Source organism: Camelus bactrianus, chromosome 8, assembly GCF_048773025.1.
Source record: "Camelus bactrianus isolate YW-2024 breed Bactrian camel chromosome 8, ASM4877302v1, whole genome shotgun sequence".
NCBI classification, from domain to species: Eukaryota; Metazoa; Chordata; class Mammalia; order Artiodactyla; family Camelidae; genus Camelus; species Camelus bactrianus.
The window spans coordinates 63,532,893-63,556,235 of NC_133546.1; the positions used below are offsets into that span (position 1 = coordinate 63,532,893).

General features: G+C 36.7%; 1 protein-coding gene across 8 annotated transcripts in view; it reads left to right on the top strand.

The window, feature by feature from the left end:
* The window catches only part of SNAP91 (synaptosome associated protein 91), a 128,257-nt gene that overhangs the window by 49,334 nt on the left and 55,580 nt on the right, over window positions 1-23,343 (top strand). For all 8 annotated transcript variants that reach the window (XM_074368670.1, XM_074368675.1, XM_074368669.1 and 5 more), the window contains exons 8-11: window positions 4,722-4,828; window positions 9,423-9,464; window positions 15,381-15,451; window positions 21,117-21,144. In XM_074368670.1, coding sequence (XP_074224771.1) covers window positions 4,722-4,828; window positions 9,423-9,464; window positions 15,381-15,451; window positions 21,117-21,144 — 248 coding nt within the window. The remainder of the gene's footprint in view (window positions 1-4,721; window positions 4,829-9,422; window positions 9,465-15,380; window positions 15,452-21,116; window positions 21,145-23,343) is intronic.

The window sequence follows — 23,343 nt, forward strand, 5'->3', positions numbered from 1 at the left end:
ACAATTTAAATTTAACTCAGTGTCTTGTATCTTATCTGGCAACCCTCCTGCCAACATGAATTTGCACAATCTTATACTTTTTTTACCATGTAGGCTTTTTCCCTCTTGCGTCAGACTTTGCACTGTCCCCCGAGGCCGTGCAGGATTGCTGGATTCTACACCTCGTTCTAGGTATTGAGGCAGTTGGCAAGGGGGGGAGGGGTTAGGAAGTAAAGGGACAGGGCCTTGTGGAAGGTGGGTCGATTACAGGATCTCCAAGCAAGGCAAGACCAGCCCCTTCAGACTGAGAAGAAAAAGCTTTTTCCAGTGAGGGCAGCTCACTTTGGTTTGAATCCACCCAAGTACTTTCCAGTTTCCTGTCTCAAAAACAGTCCTAACTTTCACAGAGGAGACCATGGTGAGGCTGGAAATTAACCCACATATGTTGTAATTCAGCAACTCACAAGATTATAGACGCTCTGACTTCTAGCGACGACAGCCCTGTGTCTGCAGGGATAAGATTATTTTAGGGCAGCTTGGAGTACCACCGTCTGACTCCAGCCCTGAGCCAATAATTTTAAATCCTGTGTGTCATTTTCCTTTTTTAAGCTCTCCAGTGGAGTCTGAAGCAGCCCTCCACCCGACAGTTCTATCTGCCTTGTCCTCATTGTGGTCTATCCCAGCAGCTGCTGCTTCTGATTAAGCTTCATTCTAGGTGCTCATTTCAGAAAACCATAGGTGATCAGTTAAGTAATTATTTTTGCTCCTTTAACAGCACAGATTCTGAAAATCCAATTCTCTGTTAGTGGCAGGTGGTCATCACTGCCTTCAAATTCAATCAGCTTATGTATCTAATCCCAGAATCCCGCCTTTGACATTTTCGAGGGTCTTGATTTATACAGGCATGTCAGCTACCAAATACTGTTGTCTATTCAAAAAACAGAAACCCCTCTACACATTCGAAATAGAAAGGGATTCATTACAGGGGTTTAGGTGCGCATGTAATTACTGGAAGCCTGCAGGAGGTGGCTCTAGGCTCCACCTCGGGAGATGCTCCTGGAGTGGTAAGTTCTGGCACACTGGGGAAGGGAAGCTGCCACTTCTGAGGCCATTACTTTCAGGCAGGCTAGGGACGAGAAGCTGCTGCCACCACCTCAGCTGCCTTGCAACACTGGGAGGATGGAGGATGGACCCCTGAAGCTATCACTCGGGGTAGGGAGTCCCATCAAGTGGTTGTGACTGTGACCATTACTCCTCAAAGCCCAGGGAGCCGGAGGGAGGACAGTGGAATGCGTGGAAGATACCTCACCTTTCCGGGGTCTTATCACTTGTCATTAGAAACCACTGGGCAGACACAGGAAGCCCACTGCTGCCCCAGTTTCACCTTCCAGATCCTCCAGGTCTGTCTCATGAGCAGAACTCAACTTGTGTCCAGATCCCTGACTTCTCATCAGTCTAGAAAAAGATAGAACAGAGTTGGGTGAGCCAGTCACCAGCATCGAATCCAGTGCCCTTGGAGGTCTTGCCTTTCATGGGGAAGGTTCCTGCCCATAGCATGTGGTTTGGAAGCAGATCACCTTTATTTCAGGTGGGCAAGTTTTGTCAACAAGCCAAGCAAGATAGATTTCCCCATTCTCTCTTGCTGGCTGAAGCTACTCTTCCTTACAACTCACAGACGTGAGCTTCGCCTGGAGTTCATTTCCGGCTGTCTGCTCTTCTGCTTTCTCTGTGTGTTCTTCACTGGAAAACTTACTATCACCATTATGATGAGTCTCACATATATTATTTCAGTTTTTCCCTTCCTTCTGAGCTTCAGTTTTGTCTGTCTTCTTATTTGTAGGCACTTCAATTTAGATACTGTGTTCTCACCTAAATGTCGGCAGTCTCTGAAACCGAACTCTTGAAACTACCCTTCTGAATCTCCTTTATGTTTGTATGTAATTAGTCTTTTGAACCTGAAACCTCAGTTATCTTTGAGTTGCCTGTTTCCTAAAATCCATGCCAGTCAGAAGGGAAGTGCTACTGATTCATCCTCATCCTCTCTCCCCAGTGCACCCTGTTTTTGTGCCCACTTCTGCTTCAAGAACATTGTGCTTCTCGCCTTTACACCTGATTTAGCAGCTAAATATGTTAAACCCTGGGAGTCTCCTCTGTTGTCTTGAACCACTCTGTAAATGCTGCTCTACTTTAATGTTTCACTGTGTTGCCTTGACAGACAGGTTGTCCTAAGAACGCATTTTCGCCTTGTATTAAAATAATAACCATTCAATATATATTTTTATTTCATTTAATTTGAAAAAGATAGTCTCTTGGCTAAGATTAGGAGCAGAAAAGAAGAAGAGGTGTACATTTCCATCTCAGAGACCTGACTTCTCAAAGGCATCAGTGCTACATTCTTGCCTCACAGCACTCTGGCGTCCAGTGGCCTTCATTTAGCATTGTTGTCAAATGGCTCTTGTAAAGTTAACACTGTAGAAGGTACATTCAGTCTCCCAAGTGTTTTGAGGCAGGTCTTTTTTGTTTGTTTACTAAATAGTGCTAGGAATTAACTTTATACATGTATTATGGGTCAGTTTCAGTCAAGGACTTCACAACTGATTCTTTACATCCAATGTTGAAATCAGTCGAGGTGCCAGCCTTCGCAGACATTTTACCCCAGGAATGAAACTCTGATGTGTGAATAAGAAGGTGCTTCCCTTCCTGACCAGTGGTCATTAGTCCATGTGCAGAGTCTCAGTTTGTTTCACAAGGACGAGATCCCTTTCATCTGGTTCTTTTCCCAGGACAGTTACTCTGTGAAAGTACCAATATGACAAGGGAATTTGTCAGCGCGTTATAAAGATCTATGTTACAAATATCAATAGTTGATCATTTTAAATACTGAAAACCAACATATGTTATCTTTGGTATGAAGGAAAGACTGAGGCTCATTTCTGGGTGGCCCATCCCCTCTGTTAGAAGTGTTGACTTCTCTGATCTCGAAAAGGACAAGGGAACTTCATAGCTTTGCATAGATAGTGCATGTTGGCTTTCTGTGTCATTACCAATGTCACAGAAACAACAATGAGATTATAACCTAAAGCCATCATTATTGAATCTCTTGTTGCTGAATCCTAAATTACCATGAAAGATACAATGTTTAAAAAGCATCCATCCAGAGGAGACAGAGAAACGTTGCTTAAAATTTCCGTGCATTAATTCTAAAAGGAAATTGAGATGATTCAGTTTAACTTCTCTATTACAAAGAAATAAACTTAGATTGTAGTAATTTAGACATTTGGGAAAAAGTTATTTATGTGAAGATTGTTTAAAAAGAAGGAGAAGTTTATTTTACCCAAATAAGTCCTTCTTTTCAAAAGTTTAAACTAAGAAGATTTGTTCCTTTATTGCACCATAATTCTATCTCTAACATGAGAAAACAGGAGTGGATAAAAAAGATATCTTTAAAATTTGGCCTTTTTTTGAAAGACTCACTTCTGTCTCAAATCTTAACAAGTGGGAATCTATATGTGTTTTCTTGATCTTTTTGCTTCCCTTGAATACCTGACAGGGGAGGTCCATGTTAAAAGTAAAATTCCCAAAAGACTGTCAACAGAAGGTAATGAGTAGCTACTGTCAATAATTAGTTCTTTGTGTAATTACATATTATGAAACGTTTCTTGAGAAAATTAAAAATGGTTTTGAGGTAGTAAAATTACATGCCAAATGAAATCCAGAACTTTCAAATGTGAGAGAGCACAAAAATAGCATGTGTTCAACCACGCGCAGCTATAAAATCCTGACGATACTGAACCGTGGGTTATGATCCAGAGCTGCCCGGGAGCTGCCGTAGACGCTGGCTGACTGTGTCTCTATCTGCAGTGTCAGTAATTATTGACTGTATGAACTGATGAATGACAGGCTGGGGAAAACACTCTCAAAGTGCTTGTTTTCTCCAGAACGTGTATGGAGAAAATATACTCTCACACCACAATTATAATTCGTGGCTGAATTCTAGGTTGGTTATTTTTTTTTTTTTTCTTTTTTAGTGGAGGTACCTGGGGATTGAACCCAGGACCTCATACACACTAAGCACGTGCTCTACCACTGAACTGCTTCCTCCCCACTGAATTCTAGTTTTGGGACACAGAAGAGAACAGCAAAAGGAGCCTCTGTTTTTCTGTCTAGATATCTAGAGGTTGAGAAAGAGGATATGGTTATAGACTAGAAAGTCACAAAACTCCACTGTTTTATACCTGAAAGACATGTTATAATGGTTGAAAAAAAATAACTTATGACCAATAAAAGCAAGAATCAATTTATACAGAGTGTAAACAATTTAAAGAATACTTTATTTCATGGAAGTTTATAGATTATTGCTTTATAATGAACTAGTGAGAAAATAAGGATGCTGTGGAATGCAGTCATCACTTTTGAGATTGTTACTGGCAAGAATTTGATGCTATTTTCCAAAACAGAATACTAGGATACATGGATCGTGAAGTAAGCCTGTTGTGACAGCTAATATATTCTTCTCCTTTAAGTGCATTTTCATTATTTCAATTGTTTTATGTGAGATACCTTACAACATAACACCGTTCCTAGGCATCCCTTGTTTACGTTTTAATACTTCATATAAGTTTTAGTGTCAGGTGTTTTGATTCAAACATTAAAGTTTTAAGTAATATCAACATAAGTAGTATCAACATAAACTTAGTAGAAAATTGAATATAATACTCTTCTGGAATGCTTATCTCTTCTAGAAAAGTTTTTTGAAATGAAGAAAGGACAATGTAAAGACGCTCTGGAAATTTACAAACGATTTCTAACTAGAATGACACGCGTGTCTGAATTTCTCAAAGTTGCAGAGGTAAGTAATGTAAACTCACATATCTGGAGTAAACAATAGAGTTTATAACCTGGCAAGACGTTCTGCCACAAAGTCGCAGTGTATTAGGGTTGGAAGTGACCTGAGAAGTCACTCAGAGCTGTGCTCTGCATGCCTGCATTTCAATCAGAGGATCTTCTGTGTTCAAGTAAAAGTTTCATGGGTAATGAGCTCTTTTACAGCTTTGCAGGGTGGTCCGTGCCTCTGTTCCACCTAGTGGCTGTCTCTGATTGTAAGGAAGGTGCTTCCTTTGTATTGTACCCTGGGAAGAAAGCCCTCAGAAATGTCTGTCCATTGTTCTTAGCATGTAAATGACCAACCATAAGATCTGACCTTTCTTACTTTGTCACTGATTTAAACAGAATGAAAAAATAAAAATATAATTAATTGTATAAAGTTTATAAATTGTTTCTTAAGAATGCCTCTGTATCTTAATCACAGTAGCTATGTAACCATACAGTGGTTGTTCCTGAGGTTACCTGTAAACTGGTGTTTCCTCTTAGGAAATCCAATGATTGATTCATACTGATAGTGGAAATTACGATGTTGTTAGTAATAGTTCTTTGTCAGGATGACAAATGTGTCCTTATTTTACATGTTAACTAAGTGATCGCTGCAGTGACCGGAGTGCTTTATGACAGGGGTTCTGAAGATCATCAGCAAAGCATCAAACACTGCGGACATGGGACATTCGTGCCATGTTTTTGCTGTTTTTGTCATTGGAGGATATAGCAAAAGAACAAGCACTTTATACACATCATTTCAAAAGCACTCTAGTCCATGCATTATTTTTTCATATTTCATTTATTCACAAGAGTGATTATTGTCACACTAATTCCAAAACCAAAATAATGTTGTAAAATGCTATCTCTTGAGCTTAAATCCATATAATTTATAATCAGAACTTTTTAAATTATATAGTATGGGAATCCAAAGGTAAAGATTAGGTTATATAAATTACATACACATTAAAACATGTTCATGTGTATTTCCATGGCTTTACTGATGGTGGTCTTTAAGGAAGGATGGAATGGGCTTGAAACTTTTGCTGCTACACAAGTTTTATTTTTTGTATTGGATATGATTTTCCCATTGCTTAACCTTAGTTATCAATATAATCTAGTAAAATTTGCCTAATTCCTTTCTGTGAAAGGATCGATTATACCAAAGCACCCAGGGCAGAAGGTTATTTCATAGTTCAACTAATTCCTGGTGCACATGCTTCCCCATTTTCCCATCTGATATTTTTAATTGAAATATAGTCAGTTTACAAGTTGTGTCAATTTTTGGTGTACAGCACAAGACTTCAGTCATATGTGAATATATGTATATTCGTTTTCATATTCTTTTTCACTGTAAGCTACTACAAGATATAGAATATATTCCCTGTGCTATACAGTATAAACTTGTTTATCTATTTTATATATACCAGTCAGTATCTGCAAAACTCAAACTCCTAATTTATCCCTTCCCACCCCCTTCCCCCTGGTAACCATAAGTTTGTTTTCTATGTCTGTGAGTCTGTTTCTGTTTTTATAAATAAGTTCGTTTGCTTTTTTTTTTTTTTTTTTTTTTTTTTTTTTAGATTCCACATATAAGTGATATCATATGGTATTTTCCTTTCTCTTTCTGGCTTGCTTCACTTACGATGATGATCTCCAGGGCCATCCATGTTGCCGCAAATAGCATTATTTTATTACTTTTTATGGTGCCATCTGGTATTATATACGTCGGAAAAGTCAGGAGCTGGAGAGGTTACAGTTTGGGGTGTATATTTCTCTAGTCAGCAACATAAGGCTGGGCTCAAAGTCTCCATGAGTAACGGGGTGCTAATTTATCAATTCCGTCTGTTCTTACATGTAAAATTATGCTTCGTGTCTCTTGATAACCTCGTGTTACCATAGGCCCATTTGAGGCTGTTGAGAAGGAGATATACAGAAATTAGATGTCATTTTGAGAGTCTTCCTTTACATTACATTGTAATAAATATTTTACTTTTATTTGAACATTATGACTAAGGCTTTTTTGTAGAATGGATGCTGAGTTACAGACATATGTTTAAGAGCATAAACATCACAACAGGCTGACCATAACTTTGTGTGTTTTCTTTCTCATTTAAATTGCATTGTTCATAATTTAAACACCACTGGTTTGAATACCAATGTTGAGTGGTTTGGTTATGATTGGTAAATACAGAAATTTTTCAACAAATGTGGAAAGCTTCTCTTTCTACCAAATGGTACTTGTGTGGTGTGTGTGTGTACAGACTGATACCAGAGAGTTCCCCTGTACTTAGTACTATTTGCCTGAAGAATGTGTGGAAGAATTCTAGAATGTCATTTTAGAAATACCACTATATATAGGCTATTGGGCAAATGTTAACATTAAGGTGCTCACAGTATTAAATGTAGAGTAGTTGAGTAATTTCTATGGAAATATCCAAATTTTGCAGAGGATTTGCGTGAAGCGTGGAAAACTTCCCATGTTTCAAATTCTAATACTGAAGTCTACTAAAACAGACAACTGAAAGCTTGTAAGAGGGTTACTCTGCAGGTAATAGGCATTTCTGCTAAACGCGCTTCCCTTTTACAGAGCTAAGTTATTCTTAGTTTGCTATTCTAAGGTAAATACCAAGTCGTAGGAGCTATGTCTCCCAGAATACTTGCAGACAGAGAGTGATGAGATCTCTGTGATACATTCACACTTCAGCTCCATCCTCCAACTTCATTGTGGTTCAAGACAGTAAAAATAGCAGTGTAAAGAAAGAACACCTAAATTTTGTCTTTTACAGAATTATCCATTTAATAGAAACACATCACTTTTTACCAAGTTGATTCCAATATTAAGGATCCGTTATGCTTTAATTTCAAAAATACTTCATTCATAATAATATTTTAATGGATCATCTCAAGAGGTATTAAAATACGGAAATAAACAGAATGAATTGCCTTAGTTTATAATTTCCATAATCTGAAATAACAGAAGTGAGTTTAGGGAAGCATCAGGACGTCCCTAAAGCCAGACTTCAGTCATTAGCAGATAACGATTATACTTCTGGGAGGAATCTCCAGCCTGAGACATACAGAGGGATAAGGACCGGGGCTCTACACTAGTGGTTCTTTACAGCGGGCAGTTTTGCTCCCCTTTCTTCCCCAGGGGACAATATCTGGAGGTATTTTTGATTGTCACACTCGAGGAGGGAGAGGACTGCTGGCACCCAATGGGTAAAGACCAAGGATGCTGCTGACTTCCTACCATGCACTCAAGACAGCCCCCAACAAAGGATTATCATCCCCAAAGGGCAGCAGTGCCTAGGCTGAGAAACCCAGCTGTAGATACAGAAAAGGCAAAGGAAAGAAGTTAGCTCAGCATTTGACACACAAATGGGTTTTCCACTCTGCAGTTTGCCTGATTGTCTCTGTAGGAGCCCAGCACTCACACTTCATGTATTTCCTTCCACGTTTCCATCATCACAGTTGAATCACTTCATTTCTCAGAGATAGTCTTGGGTTAATCCTCTTTGTTTCTTTGAGCCTCAATCTTATCATTTATATTAAAAAAAAAGAGCAAATTGAAGTTATGATTTGTATTTTCCCCAACTTTTTATTTTAAGTGATTTTTCAAACCTACAAGAGAATTGATACAGTTGTGAAGTGAATACCTATATGCTCTCATTTATTCACCTCTATTAATGTATTCCCATGTTCCTGTTCTTGTTAGTTCTCTCTTTTTCTGCCCCTCCCTCCCCTCCTTTCCTTCCCCAAGCTGCCCAAAGTAAAAATTCACATACGCTTTTGGCTAGCAATTCTACTTCTTCAAAGTGTCCTGCGGACGTGTCCACACAGGTGCAACATGATGCGTGCAGCACTGCTCACAATGGCCAGCGATTGGAAGCAGCTTAAATGTTCATTGATGGGTGACTTGTTGCGTCACAGGGCAAGGAAGCTGTTTAAAAGATGAGAGAACTCTGTGTATTAACATGGATATAGCTCTAAAATATATTGTTAAATGAAAGTATAATCCCACTGTATGTAATACACTATTATTGTATAATAATGTGGACATAAATATGTATTTACCTACTTCCTATTTCCTTGGATATTCATAAAGAAACTCTGGAAGGGTACGTTAAGAAGCTAACAAAATGGTTCTCTCTATATGAGGAAGTGTGGAAACTACACCCTGAGCAAGTTACTAAAATTAAATGAACCTTCCCTGGGTATAATTAACAATGTAAATTTAGTCTAAGCATTTTTTTTTTAAATTTTTTAATTTTTAGCTGCTGTTAACCATGGAGAAAACCATTCACACTTCAATTAAGAAATTAATTCTTTTTTTGGCTTCTAGCAAAGTTCTGTACATTTGTTATGTATAACTCTGTTACCAAAATCATTGCTCTTAGGTTGAGTGGAAAACTATAGAAAGAGCATATATTCAAATTGAGATTGGTATGTGTAATAACAATTATTTTACACCATGATTGAGCTGTGGTTTTAACCCATTCTCTTAGTGATCTATAAATGTAAAGAAATTAATTTTAAATATCCTATTAAGTAACTTTTTTTTAAATCCACAGCAAGTTGGCATTGATAAAGGTGACATTCCTGACCTCACACAGGTAAGTAATTCTCTGAGCGAAAAATTTAGTATGCATGAAATTATTACACCATAGTTTACCGTAAATGTTCTGACCTAAGACAGAGTCTTGTAAGCTTTAATGCATTTTGAAGGTAGACCAATCACCTTTCCTGGGAATCATTCAAGCTTATTTTTTCTAGCTATTGAATACATTTCTGGAGGTAATACAAAGACTTTCCTACTCTTATAAAAGTAGTTTCTTCTTTAAAGGCAACTGAATTTACTTATTGAGCTCATTTTTTCATTCTTAAACTTGAATCACAAGGAGGCCTTGAATACTGGTTATAAAGTGCTTTCCCCATGAGAAGTGACTATTCGTGGGCATCTAGTAAGAGCGTTTGAACTGGTCTTCCTGCTGCTTCTCCTGGTTTTCAGCGTGTCCCAGGCGTGGAGGAGGGGCGTGAATGGGGAGGATCCTGCTGTCACAGTCCTGCTACACTGATTCTTGTCTCCCCTCTCAAGTGAAGGAATTTCTATACACAAATGAACCTTTTTTGTAAAAGGTAGTAGTGGTAGATGAGAGGTTTTCTGGGGACGATCTAGAGAGCCAAAATAATAGTAGTGCTTCCTTATCGATCCTTTTATCTGTCGACAGGGCACATTGTACGGCTCCTCAGATACAGAATCAAGATCAGTCACACGTGCAGAATTGCTGTGTGACCTTTCTCATAAATGGCAGGGGCTGTTTTTATTTAATTAACTCGTCAGTCTGTTATGGTCAGTTTCTGTCCCTAACATGTTCTAGGACAGATGACAGAAAACACACGTAGAGCTGCTGTAGATACCACTAATGAATCTATGGGTTTTCTATCTTTGTAAATAAAAAAAAAAAAAGTTACTGTAATTGAATAAAATTGTCATAATGAAAGATTACCCGCTTTTAAATAGTATCAAAATGTGTTTAATAATTTACTATCGTTATAATCCCTTAAAATGTTTCCATATTTAAATAATGTTAACCTTAAATTTTTATTAAAGATTAGAGAAACCCAAAGGAATGGTCTCTGTAATTACATTATTCAAAGGCCAGTTAAATACCAAGAATTCTTCATAAATGAGATTCACAGAACAGTTTAGAACATGATGGCATTGTATTTTTTGGTTTAAAAGTTGGGAGATAGCACCTTCTAATAGACAGAATATTGGTTCAAAATATTTTTGCTGCTTTGAGATCAGGTACATACCTAAATAAGAGTGTCATCCTGGATATAGCTAAAAATTAAATGTGCATAGGATTATTAAAAATCTCTTTATTAGATAAATATTTATGAATTTTGTAATGCTGTAATAAAAAGCAAAGAAAATCAGTGTGCTTTGATTTTAAATTATTTAATTATAATAAACATTTACATTGCACTTTTTAAAAATAACCCAGATAAATAATACATTGTTAACCTAAAAAAAGTAGATATTTAAATACTTAAGTCAGTGAACAGCTTTTGAAAATGGTAAATCATCTTTATTTCAGTTGTATAGACTGCTTTCACTATGGAGTGGCGGTAAAACTAGATATGTTGTTAGGCTGGCAGTTAAGAAAATAGGTCCTTGGCGGGAGGGTAATAGCCCAGTGGTAGAGCACAAGTTTAGCATGCTTGAGGTTCTCAGTTCAATCCCGAGTACCTCTGTTAAAAATAATAATAATAAAAACTTTTCTAAAAGAACGAAAAAAAGATAGAAAATAAGTCCTCATTTGTCTCCGTTTGGGTAGAGTCTGAAGGGAAACAAGGAAACATTTAAAGGAATACTTAAATACCTTTTTGTTTTTAAAATTGGAAAATTACAGTACTTCATTGAAAGAAGGATTTACATATTTGGGTTTAATTTTTAATGGTCCTGTAATCCTCATTATAATTTATATTATCTTCTCTTAGCAAGTCCAGAGATACAGTATTGCATATAATGATGTATATTCTGTGTTATCATAATTTGGGGAACAGAGACCCATCCTTAAAGAAGATAAATCTTGCTCTGGGTCCAATAGAAAGCTCTTCTGTGGTAGAGATTCATTAGAAGGGTAACTCTATATCCTCTGCTTTTGTGATGGCCTTAAGAGCCACATAAATTTCAGTATTGAAAGATTTACTTTTAAATTAACCTCCTCATAAAAAATTTAAAAATTCTCTAGTTCATTTCTCCAGTGTGTGTTTAAATCTCAATTCAAGAATATTGTGTGCTTCTGAAATGTCTTAATAAGTAACCTAATTTTGATTCCTCTTGGGATCGTGAGCAATAGAGCTAATGAACATACTCCCTAATTTTTATTTAGAGCCCCTTCCACAGGTCTAATGGAGACTTGTAATTGAGTTGGGGATTTAGACCCACTGCGACAATCCAATCAGTGCTGAGCTGGACAGTGAGCTGTTCTAGGGTTAGTCCTTCAGATAATGTTGGACCAGGGTTAATCTGAAGATGAGTCAGAAATGCCAGGTTGTGTGGACTCAGCTTGAGATCCGAGACTAGGTTCTGCTCTCTGTCAGGCTTCTCTGTGGCCGCCACAGCCACTGAATCTAGCTGTGACAATGAACAAAATACCCAACAAGGAAGAGGACTGAAGAGGGGATGGGGACCTGAAGGGCCACCTGTTGACTAGGAGTAGAGATAGGCTGCTCCTAACTGAAAAATATTAGAATTCCTCTTGCAGCAAGATGAAACAGAGGAACTGAATGAATATCTTTTAGGTTAGAAAATGTGCAATAAATACCAGTGCTGTGGTCATCTGTAGCCCTTTTAAAATTGTGCGTATGATTTTATCATATTTATTTGATTTTATCCAGTTATCACCTTAACTGCATTTTAAATGACTTATAAATATCATTGAAATTTTTTAAAAATATTCAGAAATACTTTACTGGGTAAGAAGTGAATATGCTACCAGAACTGTAATATTTCTCCTCAGCACTTTCCAGTGGTGTCTTAGATCTGATGATTAAAATTTCAAATGATCTTTTGACTTTTTTTTTTCATTTGGTTTTAGTGATGCTTTAGAATCTAAAGCATCTGAATTGTGGTTCCTTTTTGATCCTGTACTCACAATCAACTATGAGTTGATTCCAAAAAAAGGATTTCCAAAATATTATTTCCTGTTTGGTTTGTGTGTGTGTGTGTGTGTGTGTGTGTGTGTGTGTGTGTGTGTGTGTGTGTGTGTGTGTGTGCATTCCACATTTAATATATCTCCATTTATGAAAAACATCTCAGGTTTTGATGTCAGGAATTCTGGTTGACCTGAAAACTACTGGTAAAGAAAAGTCTCCTTTTAAAGGCTGTACCACTGACGACTCGGTAACCGTAATCTATCACTGTCATTTATTAGCTTTCATAGGCTGACTCTTGTTCTTTGGGTTGGTATTTCCATCTGATTGGTCTATTGACTTTGGCATTATTTAAAATAAATAACTAAAGATATTGCTAACTCTACTTTGTTAACCTTAAGCTCCTTTTATAACAGCAGAGGCATTCTCCAAGTTTGGCCCCTTGGAAATTTGGGACAGTTTTTATTTATTGTGTTCTGTGCTTGTCAGGATGTGCTCAGTGCCCTAGATACAGTTGAGAAGAAGGCTGATATTTCTGGATTCTCAAATTTTACTATCAAAGTAACTTTTTTCCCTCCAGCAACATTTGAGGAGTTTATTTCTGTTAGATTTTGCATGTCCTTATAAGAGGTATCAATGGTGGCGCATTTTTAAACCTCTAAGATAAAATTCTCTCAAGTTAATTTTATGTTCAATGCATTGCAAAATTAACTCCCCTTAAAGACAAAGTCAGTTTTGTAGTCTTTGTTCTTGGTCCAGTTTCTTTCAACTATTGTGATTTTTGTGACTACTACATTATTTTTCATTTTTTCTTAAATTATTAAGAAACTTTACAAAAAGAATGAGATTGCAAACTATCATCCTAGTTTTAGGTCTTTTAGTTTAGATAAGTAAGAAACTATGTAGGGAAAAATATGGCCTCTTTTTTGTTATCCCATATTGTTCTCTACTTTGCAATTATAAATAGCATTTTTTAACAGAGTTAGCACAGAATCGCATTTCTTTTACATTGCGTTTAGTAGACAGAGGGCCTAGGTCTTCCATGGCTTCTACTGGAGAGAGGTTCTGTGGTTTGATATATATTTTTTCTTACTGTGATCCCAATGAAAAGAATGGGAATATGAAAAGTTTAAAGTTATATGCCCAGACCTCCTAGGTTCCATTATTCTGACAATTATAATTATTATGACAATTAGCATGACAGTTTTAAAGTTAGCAGGTGTGAATTCATCTAAGAATTGTGAAGTCATTTCTATTTTCTTCTTCCTTTTAAGGTTACAATACACATTCTCTTTATTAAATGAGCACATCTTTATAGTTTATTACTTGTTCTATGGAGCAAAATTTCCTTTATCTCTTAAAAATTTATTTTTCAAAACTTAGAAGTAGACTTTAGTTGTAGTTTACTGGAATTTGCTGAGTAAGTCCACTTTTACCTAAGATATATTTTAAAATTCTAATTTTTATACTTAAAATTTGTTATATCCCCTGATAATTATTTTTTTTATACTCTGTAGTCCATAACTTTTTATATAATGCTCATAGGGCTGTCCCTTTCTACCTCTAGGTTAGAAAATGCGCTATAAATACAAGTGTGGTCACCTGTAGCCCTTTTAAAATTATGCATATGGTATTATTATAACTGTATTTTAAATTATTTTTTGCTCATTTACTAATTTATATTTGGCTCACATTCACCCTGATAATAATCACATAATTACATATATAATAAACATTATTGTTAAGGCAGTTTATGAGTCTGTTACTGAAATGAAAGTGAACATTAAATGTCCTGGACTTTCAGAATTAAAAATTTTAATAAGAATTTTATTTTCATTTGTCATTATAGGTGCAATGTAAAATGTACAGTTATATGATTTTTTTTAATTCCTTGAGCAGTTTTAGCAGTTAGCATAGTTACTTTAAAATCCTTCAAAATTAATTTTATATTATATAAAGAACAGTTGTCAGAATTAAATGCGTCTATAAATGTTATGCTAGTCTTTGAATGCCTACGCTGCTGTTAAGGTCTAATTTGGGTAAAGATTATTTAATAAAGATGAAATTAAACTTCTAATGCTTGAGGAATAGATGGGGTGGAATATTTATATGAGCCTATTATTTCTCCTAACATACAGTAAAATACCATCACTTTATATTTGTCTAAAATGTTATTATAAAACAAACATTCAGATACTTCTTAATAAAAGAGTTGAAATATATTAAATTTGCCAATACATAGTAGTCTTATTATAACATTAGTAATATTTGCTGAAGTTAGTTTATTATATATAAAATTATATATATATTAAATAGCTCAATAATAAGAAAATCTTAATTATGGTTGACTGTTAAAGTTATATTTTTCCCCCACAACTCTCACCCCGCCCTTTTTTAATAAAGTAGTAATCGTCCCTAATATTTAAGTCAAATGTGGATAAGTGAAATTTTACTGTATTTTCATATTTCTGTAAGTTTGTATTTGGACATGTATATTTTTGACTTGGATACAAATATTTCTGCTTTTTTCACTGTGATCTTATGGAAACATATGATGAACTTGATTTAATTACGTTTACTGCATTTAAGTAATATCTTAGAAAAAGTTTATCTGATGTATCTCTACACTGAAACCACGCTGTAACACTGTTTGTTATGCAGAGAAGTTAAGTCTGTGTAAAATGGGCCTGTCTGAGATTCCATGGAATTTAAATACTTAAATACCCAAAGAAGCTGGAATGAAGTTATCTCCATATGTGTTGGGGTGCACCCACAGACCTCCACCATGCAAAGTTACAGTGATGTTCCAGTGTATTTATTTTGAAAGAAAGCAACACAGACATTCATTTCTTACTTTCTTATTGTAGGCTCCCAGCAGTCTTATGGAGACCCTTGAACAGCATCTAAATACATTAGAAGGAAAGAAACCTGGAAACAAGTACGCATTAGTTGTATATACTAAATAAGATGGAAAATCCTATAGTCATTCTTTATAAAATGAGTTTTCTTGTGCTACTACAGTTTAAGGATGTGCTTTATTGTAATTCGTCTGAGTTCCCTCAAAACCCCCTTCCTTCCTCCTTGACTTGTGACAGCCTGATCCCGTGTAGAGGTGACCTGTCTACAGCCTATCTGCGGGCTAAGGCAGCAAGTCGTAGTTTGTACCTGTGTTGACTGAACTTGCTGAGTTATTTACCTGCCCTCAGAAGGGATTTACAATACACAGAAAAGGAGTTGCTCATGTCTAGAAATTGAGGCCCTCTCCTTTGGGCACGAGTGAAAACAGTCTCTCACGCAATCTTAAACACTCTGTTAGGGCACCAACCCCGCTGTGAAAAAACAAAGCCTTCAGGTGTGGTCGTCTGGACTCCAGACTCTCCCCACTTGGACCCTTGGTTGTGGCACTCCGCTGAAATTTCACTCTGAGATCTTTTTATAGACAGAGTAGCAATCAAGCAGCAGTTAAGTGTAGTTTTGCTAGATTTTCAGCTTTTGTGTTTGGTCACTTAGATGTTTGACTCTTTCTCCTCATTGTATGTAAAACATGTCCAGGTTCCGTTTCTGTTCTTCCCTCCAGCCGGTGTCACGCTTGTCTGTTCACCCGACCTGGTGCTTTCCGGTCTCTGTGTTTTGCTCAGACTGCTTCTGCTGATCTCAGATGCCTGCCCTCCGTGTCTCTGCCCGTGTACATCTTTCACATCCTGGGAGGGCCATCTAGAGAAGCCTTCCTTAATCGTGCCCTGCACTGTGTTATGTCTCCCCTTTCCCCCAACGCATGTGGTTTAACTAGATTTTCTTTGAGTTCAAGGATTATTTTATACTTAATTATCTCTACCTAAAAACTTAATGTGGCTCTCTCCACAGAGTCAATATGAAATCTGTTTTTGTTGGTGATCCCAGCTTTGTTGATTCTGTTTAGATTGACAGCAGAAAGTGGCAGAGACAACCTATCAAATGTTCATTGCAGGGCTGTATAGGCTGGTCTTGGATTTTACTGGTGATACAGCCATCAACACGCACCTCCTTTCTGCTTTCTTTTCTCTGAGAGTTCTCCCAGAATCTACAGTGTCATGTCTTGATGTCATTTTTTGCTTGTTGTTTCATCACCTAGGGGTTATTTCTGTCATCTCTCCTAAGTTGGTATAAAAATGTTTGCATGTCGTTTAAGTTTTCGATGTTAAGCACCGGTGTGGGACTTGCTCAGGTGGTTGCCGCAGAGGTGTTTGAAGTGATGGACAGCAGGACCCCTCAGAGGCTCTGGCAAGGTTGTACCAGAACCCAAGGTCTGCCCCCGCTTCAGTGTGGCCATGGACGAGCAGACTCTTGTGTGTAGACTGATGTCAACTAAGAAAGATGTGAGCATATATTACGTCACAATAGAAGGTGCCCACTTCCAGAAATTGCTGCCTCCCAGCTCCGCGATATTACAGTGTCTGGGAGGTCAGATAAGTTGCCTAGGATTTGAGCCAAAGGAGAAATGTCCCTGCTCTTGTGGCAGGAAGATCCCTTTAGCTAAGGAAACGTGCATCTCCCTGAGTTAGAGCCTCTTCGTTGGGCCACGTGGGATGTGCATTCATGAAAGTCAGCTTCTCTGCACTCTTTCCCCTCAGGTCCCCACACCCTGCACAGATCCACCCTTTGCCCTCGTTAAATCTGCCAGTGCTGCAGTCATGTGGGAAGCCACCTTCTAGAGTGGATTTCCTTAGCCCTAACTTCACATCTAAACTCGCCCTCTAGTGGCTGCCGCAAGCTATTTTTGGACTGCTTAGCTATGGACACTTCGTTACATTTCTAAGAGTGGTAAAGTAACTTAATTCTGTTTGGAATTACCTTTTGCTGAGCATAATTTTCCTCTCGCCTTTAAAATCATTTTATGCTTATCGGATTTCTTTTCTGAATTGGCTGAGACCACATATGAACTTGTTTTTTGCTTATTCCCTATTTTTCAAATAAATGAACTACAGTAGTTAACTTTTCTCCTTTGTATATTTGTGCTTACCTGGGAACTTAAGTGAAGGGTGAGTACTATATTGAGTGACTTTTTTGCATTTGGTAATTACGAAAAATGCAAAAAACACTCCTAAGATTCCACACTTTTTAAAATTTAGAACATTTAAAACTGGTTCTGCCCATTTTACACATCTGTGTTCTTTCATTATACTTTTAAAATTTATCTCCCAAGGTGACTGGCATAAATGGTTTTACTTTATTTTGGTCTTCCTAGATGAAGACTAACAGTCTCTCTTAGATGTGTATATATACGTATTCCTCTTAAATTTTAGAAATCAAAAATTTTTTCATTTGTTTAGTAAACAAAAGATTTCCCTGTGGCACATGGCAGAAGTGTCAAAAGGCAATGTTATAAAGAAAATTCATTACTTAAAGTTGTTTTGTCTTCTAGTAGCAGTATAAAACTGTTCTAACCTTTAAGTCAAGTAAATGCATAAAATGAAGCATTTTCCAATGTCCACTAAAAATGTGAATGCCTTTCATATTTAGTGCCTTATATCCACTGGTACTCATTTTTAAAATTCTATGCAGTACTGATAGGCCTTTGCATATTGTCTGTTTCTATAATTCCACAGAACAAAAGAGAGCAACTAAGTTTGTTTTTACATGTGGGTTTACTAAGCATTGAGGGTGCAAGAAACTCAAGATCAGTTTATTGTAACTAAAATAATTTGGAACACATAAATAGGTTTTTCACATCTGTGTTTTGTTTGTTTATTTTTCTGGCTAACTTTTATAACCAAAACTGTATAGGGGTTAAATTTGTTGTGAATAAGAAATAACAAAACTTCGTATTTTGATAGCTTATTACATCTTGGAAGTAAACCTTTTCTGTGTTCTTCGTAAAAAGCCATGGATTTGTTTGTAGCATTTTACAGAATTTCTGATAGATTACTATGGATCATACATTGTCTTAAAATTACAGTTATTCTTTGTGTTTCCCAACATGGTTCACTACATACTAGATTTCCCTAGCTGAAATTATTAAAATTCAAATAACTATTGGTCTTAAATTAATGTCATTATCTATAGATAAAAGATGGTAGCATTTTCTTTTACAAGGGGCAGATGACCTGTGGTAGGGTAGGAAATCAACTGAGGAGCAGATTAAAAAAAGCAATATATAAGTGAAGAATAGGTGCCCTGGGCTCATCTGTGTTATCGTCAGGACAGGCTCAAAGGTGAGACGTGAACAAGCCCTGGGCTTCAGACAGACTTGGACCAGAGTCTGCAATCCACCATTAAAGAATGATGAGACTTTGGCAAGTTATTTACCTCTCTGAGCCTCAGAGCCCTCAGACTTTAATCAGTGATGAATGATGCTTTTTAAAGCTATGGCCCCAAGGGGAGCACCTCTGGTTCTACCTTTTTGATGAAAGCATGGCAAAACCTGGATCTGGTCCATGGGAACAGAAGTCATCCATCCTGACAGTTTAACATCACCCGAAATAATTTTTAAGATGTTTGGTTAATTCATTTTTTACACAAAGATTACATAAAGGTAGTATTTTCATTTTAAAATTCAGATAATACCAAAATATATTTCAGTGGGCACAAAATGCCAAGTGCTGTTGTAAAGTGCTAGGGGGATAGAAACAATGGGATGGGTTCCCTTCCTTCAAAGAATTTAGCATCTAGTACAGAAGACAGATAACTAAACAGACAAAAGAGATACAGTAAGGTAAGGGGGGGGTGACAGCTGGACAGAATCAATAGAAGAATTCATTTGTTTGCTTAATTAATCTACAGGTTAACTACAAGTGTCATTTAGTAGTAGTGTTCATGGGGGTTCAAGAGCTAGGCAGACTGATTCTTGTACCAGTTATAATATTCCGTACTTAGGTCTGAGCATGATATTCTTTAATAGCAGGTAGAGAAATTCTTTTTTCACTCTATTTTGCTACAGAGTATAGACTATACTAGGAACTTTTATGTATTAGTTTGGAAATATAGTTCAAAAAGTTCTTGTTCATCCTCAGTTCTCTTTTCCATATTAGTATGTCCCACTAAGAATTGGTTCATGAGAATCCCTTGAGAGATAAACAAATTAATTTAGTGAACTCATTATTAGAAAGTGACCATGTCAGATGGCTTCTCGGTTTCCTTTACAAAGTTAAGGCTATTTGGGGGGGGGGGGGATTTTTGTTTAGACTTAACTCCCTTCCTTTTCTGCATATATAAAGAGAAAAAAAATGGTGGGGGTGGAGAAATTATTTAGCCAGAAATTCATTAGGGAATTTTTAGTCTTATGCTATACTAGATTTTTAGGTTCCTAAGTTTCTGGGATACAGAGAAAACTATGATTCCACTTACTTCAATAGATCCTTGAGAGCAATATAGATGAACATATATCCTTTTCTTCATAGGATATGTTTCTCTGAAGAGAACAGCCAGACTACACCTAACCTAATCAAGTTCTACCCCTAGGCTTCTGTCTTTCATTATATAACAAAACTCTCTGTGAGCCCTTGCTTTCATCTTCATTTTTAGTAAAAGCTAAATTTAAACAAGAAATGGCAGGCATGTGTTTGCACATGAAGTTGAACCTAAAAGGTGTTAATCTGACATATAATATTGTAAAATTTCTTTTGCTGTAGCCAATGAAACAAAAATTTGTGAGATTATACAAAACTCCAGGTACTAAATCTCTAATTTCATTTTACTGCTGCCACATGTGATATTTTCTCTGTAGTTGAGTAGAAAGCCATCAAGCCATCCCTGCTGTCCTGTAAGACCCCGACGATAGGTTTCTTACTGAAACATTTTTTTCCCTTCACTTTTGTTTATTATTAAATCGTTTCCCACCAGCTCTGGTTAGTAAAATCTAAGCTGTTTAGGCAGTTGTTTCTGAAGCATTTTGCGAGAAATGATACACAATAGTCAGTGCTACTAGTCATCTAACTGAAAAAAAAAAAATTCCTTCCTGATTTTTCCTCACTCCCTTAGAAACAAGCACTGAGATTACTGTTCTTTTTCAAGCTTCCAAGTTCTAACAGGATATGGGGGATATTTTTCATAGATAGTTTTCAATTACAGCCATGAAAAAAAAAAACACTCTAGAGGGTTGCATACGGAAGCTGAGACACAATTCAAGCATGGGGCTTGTAAGGATTTTTTTTTTTTTGAATTCTAGTGTTCCTTTTATATTTCACAATTACGATTAAATGAACTACCATGTTTTTTAACGTTAATGAGTTTACTACCTGTTGAAAATGATACCAGAGGGTTTTTTTCAATTCCATAAAGCATCATTTTTCCCATGTCTTGGTAAAGTTTTTAAAATTCCAGTTTGAACAGTTTATTTCCAATGGACATAGGCACGTAAAGATCAACTCGAAGAACTGAGTGACTGGAGATGCAGAAAAGGTTTTGAATTTAATAATTCCCAGCACTAGAAACTAAGTGGATGGGGAACACTGGGAGCAGGTGTCAAAATTGAGTAAAAGCTAAAAATTATTTTTAAAAAATAGTCTATCCACTGCTTAAAAAGTCTGTGTATAAACAATTTAATGCTTGACCAAACATCAAGCTTAAATGCTTCTACAAATGTCTTCATGTATATTCAGTTTTCATTTTTTTTGGTTGCCTTTTAGATCTGGTGCTCCCTCTCCATTAAGTAAGGTAAGTTTGTTTTTGTTTTCTTTTGACCATTTTAACAACTTTTGATTGTACAGTTCTGTGGCATTAAGTTCATTCACATTGTTGGGCAACCATCACTATCATCCATTTAGAGAACTTTTATCATCTTCCCAGACTGAAACTTGGTGCCCTTTAGACAGCAACTCCCCACCCTCCACCAGCATCACCACCCCCAGCTCCTGGCAGCCACCATTCTACTTTCTGTCTCAATAAATCTGACTATTCTAGGTGCCTCAGATAAGTGGAATCATTGAGTATCTTTCCTCCTGTGAGTGGCTGATTTTACTTAGCGTAGTATCTTCCAGGTTCATCCATGTTGTAGCGTATGTCAGAAATTTCCTTCCTTTTTACCTGTGAATAATATTCCATTCTGGGCATACAGCACACTTTGTTCATCCATCCGTCGAGGCCTCGATGGTCACTTGGGTCACTTCCACCTTTTGGCTGTTGTAAAGAACACTGTTTGTGAACACGGTGTACCAATACCTATTTGAGTCCCTGCCGGCCGTCCTTTTGGGTGTGCACCTGGAAGTGGGGCTGCTGAATCATATGGTCATTTTATTTTTAAATTTTTGAGGAAAGATAAGGTAAGTCTTTATATATTCTCCTTTATATTAGTTTCTCAGTCCAATGTACTATACAGTGTCTTCTTAGTCCCTTATTTGGACTAAATGTTTTTAAATAGGAGAATGTTCATACACTTATATTACACCTGAAAACAAATGTATCAGTGTAACATTTTACTAGTTACAGAGCACTTTCACGTACTCTGAATCACAGCCCTGTGGGATGAATAAGGCACATAACATTGTGTGTTTTGATGGTAGAGAAACTAATGGTCCTTAGGTATCCTCACAAGCACGCCTTTCAGACAGCCTACCGTAATTACTGTCATAACTCCATCACCTCCCTCTGTCCTCTTTAGTATCTTAAAGGACAGGATTAGGGTTTTCAGTGACAAGAGTATGTACTGCTGTAGGTTGGTAGATCACATTTGCTGTTGTATTTTTCAGGCAAAAAAGTGAAATAAATGTGCTCTTTCCTCTTTGCCAAATTTCTATTGTATAATTACCATTATCACAGACATGAAGGATATTATGATTGCACAGGATATTCCAGGCACCCTGCGCTGTGCCAGTATTCTGCCTAAGAATCCCTCGGGGAGCTCAAACAATCAAATAAAACAAACAAACAACCTAAGCTCCTTGGTGATTCTAATACAAAGCCAGGTTTAAAATCATTCTATCTGTGGGAAAATTCCAACATACAACTGCTGAGTAGAATGTGGTAAAATTATGGGGCATCCTTTGGGAAGGTCTGCTTCTACATTTGGCCAAATCAAATTCTGACTTTTTCTTTGTGTAATGTCAGGATTATTTTGGTTCTGTTTTCCTACCTTTCTTATCTCTTCAGAGTTTATTGCTACAAGGCAGTTTTTAATGGGCCAAGACCTTCATTTCTGCATTTATGTGGTAGATTCATTGCTAGTTTCATAAACATCACTTTCCAAGCTTATTTGCATATATTGGTATAAAAAAAATAACCCACTGATTTTTTTCAGAGTTATCAGTGTTCACAATGGATGACATGCAAATTAATTTTTGTTAGTTCTTTCTGTTCTCTTGATAATCTTTCACATTACATTTGGAAAATTTGAATTTTTGGTTGAAGAACAAAGCTTGAGTTGATGTTTTCTGAGCAACAGTATCCATTCTGCTCCCAGATTTCTCTTTCTTGAAGTGCTGAATGCTCGGCACTTGTGTATGTATTGAATTTTGACTCCTTGATTAGTTATGTTCTTTGCCCAATAGCTATCAAGCAAATACTATCTAAGTCTGGAAAAGCCTATACAGTTCTTATCTCCTCAGTCCTTTTTCTTAACTTATTCTTTTTAAAACTTCCTCTAAGTTTAGTCTACTTGAAATTAGATGTCCTGTCACAGCAGTGTCTCATGGCCCTTGCCTGATCTTGGTCTTCGTGCACTTTGCTTTCTGTTACGTCTCATTTCCACTTGAAGAACTAAATATTGGTGCACTGGTTTGAGATGTTCCATTCATCTTTCTTTTGTGACTATGTAGCTAATTAAATATACCAAGTAGAAGAAAGCAGAATTAGGGTAGTTGCTAAACAAGTGATTTATTTTTTAATATTTTAGCTGACTATTAAGTCCTCTTCTTAAAA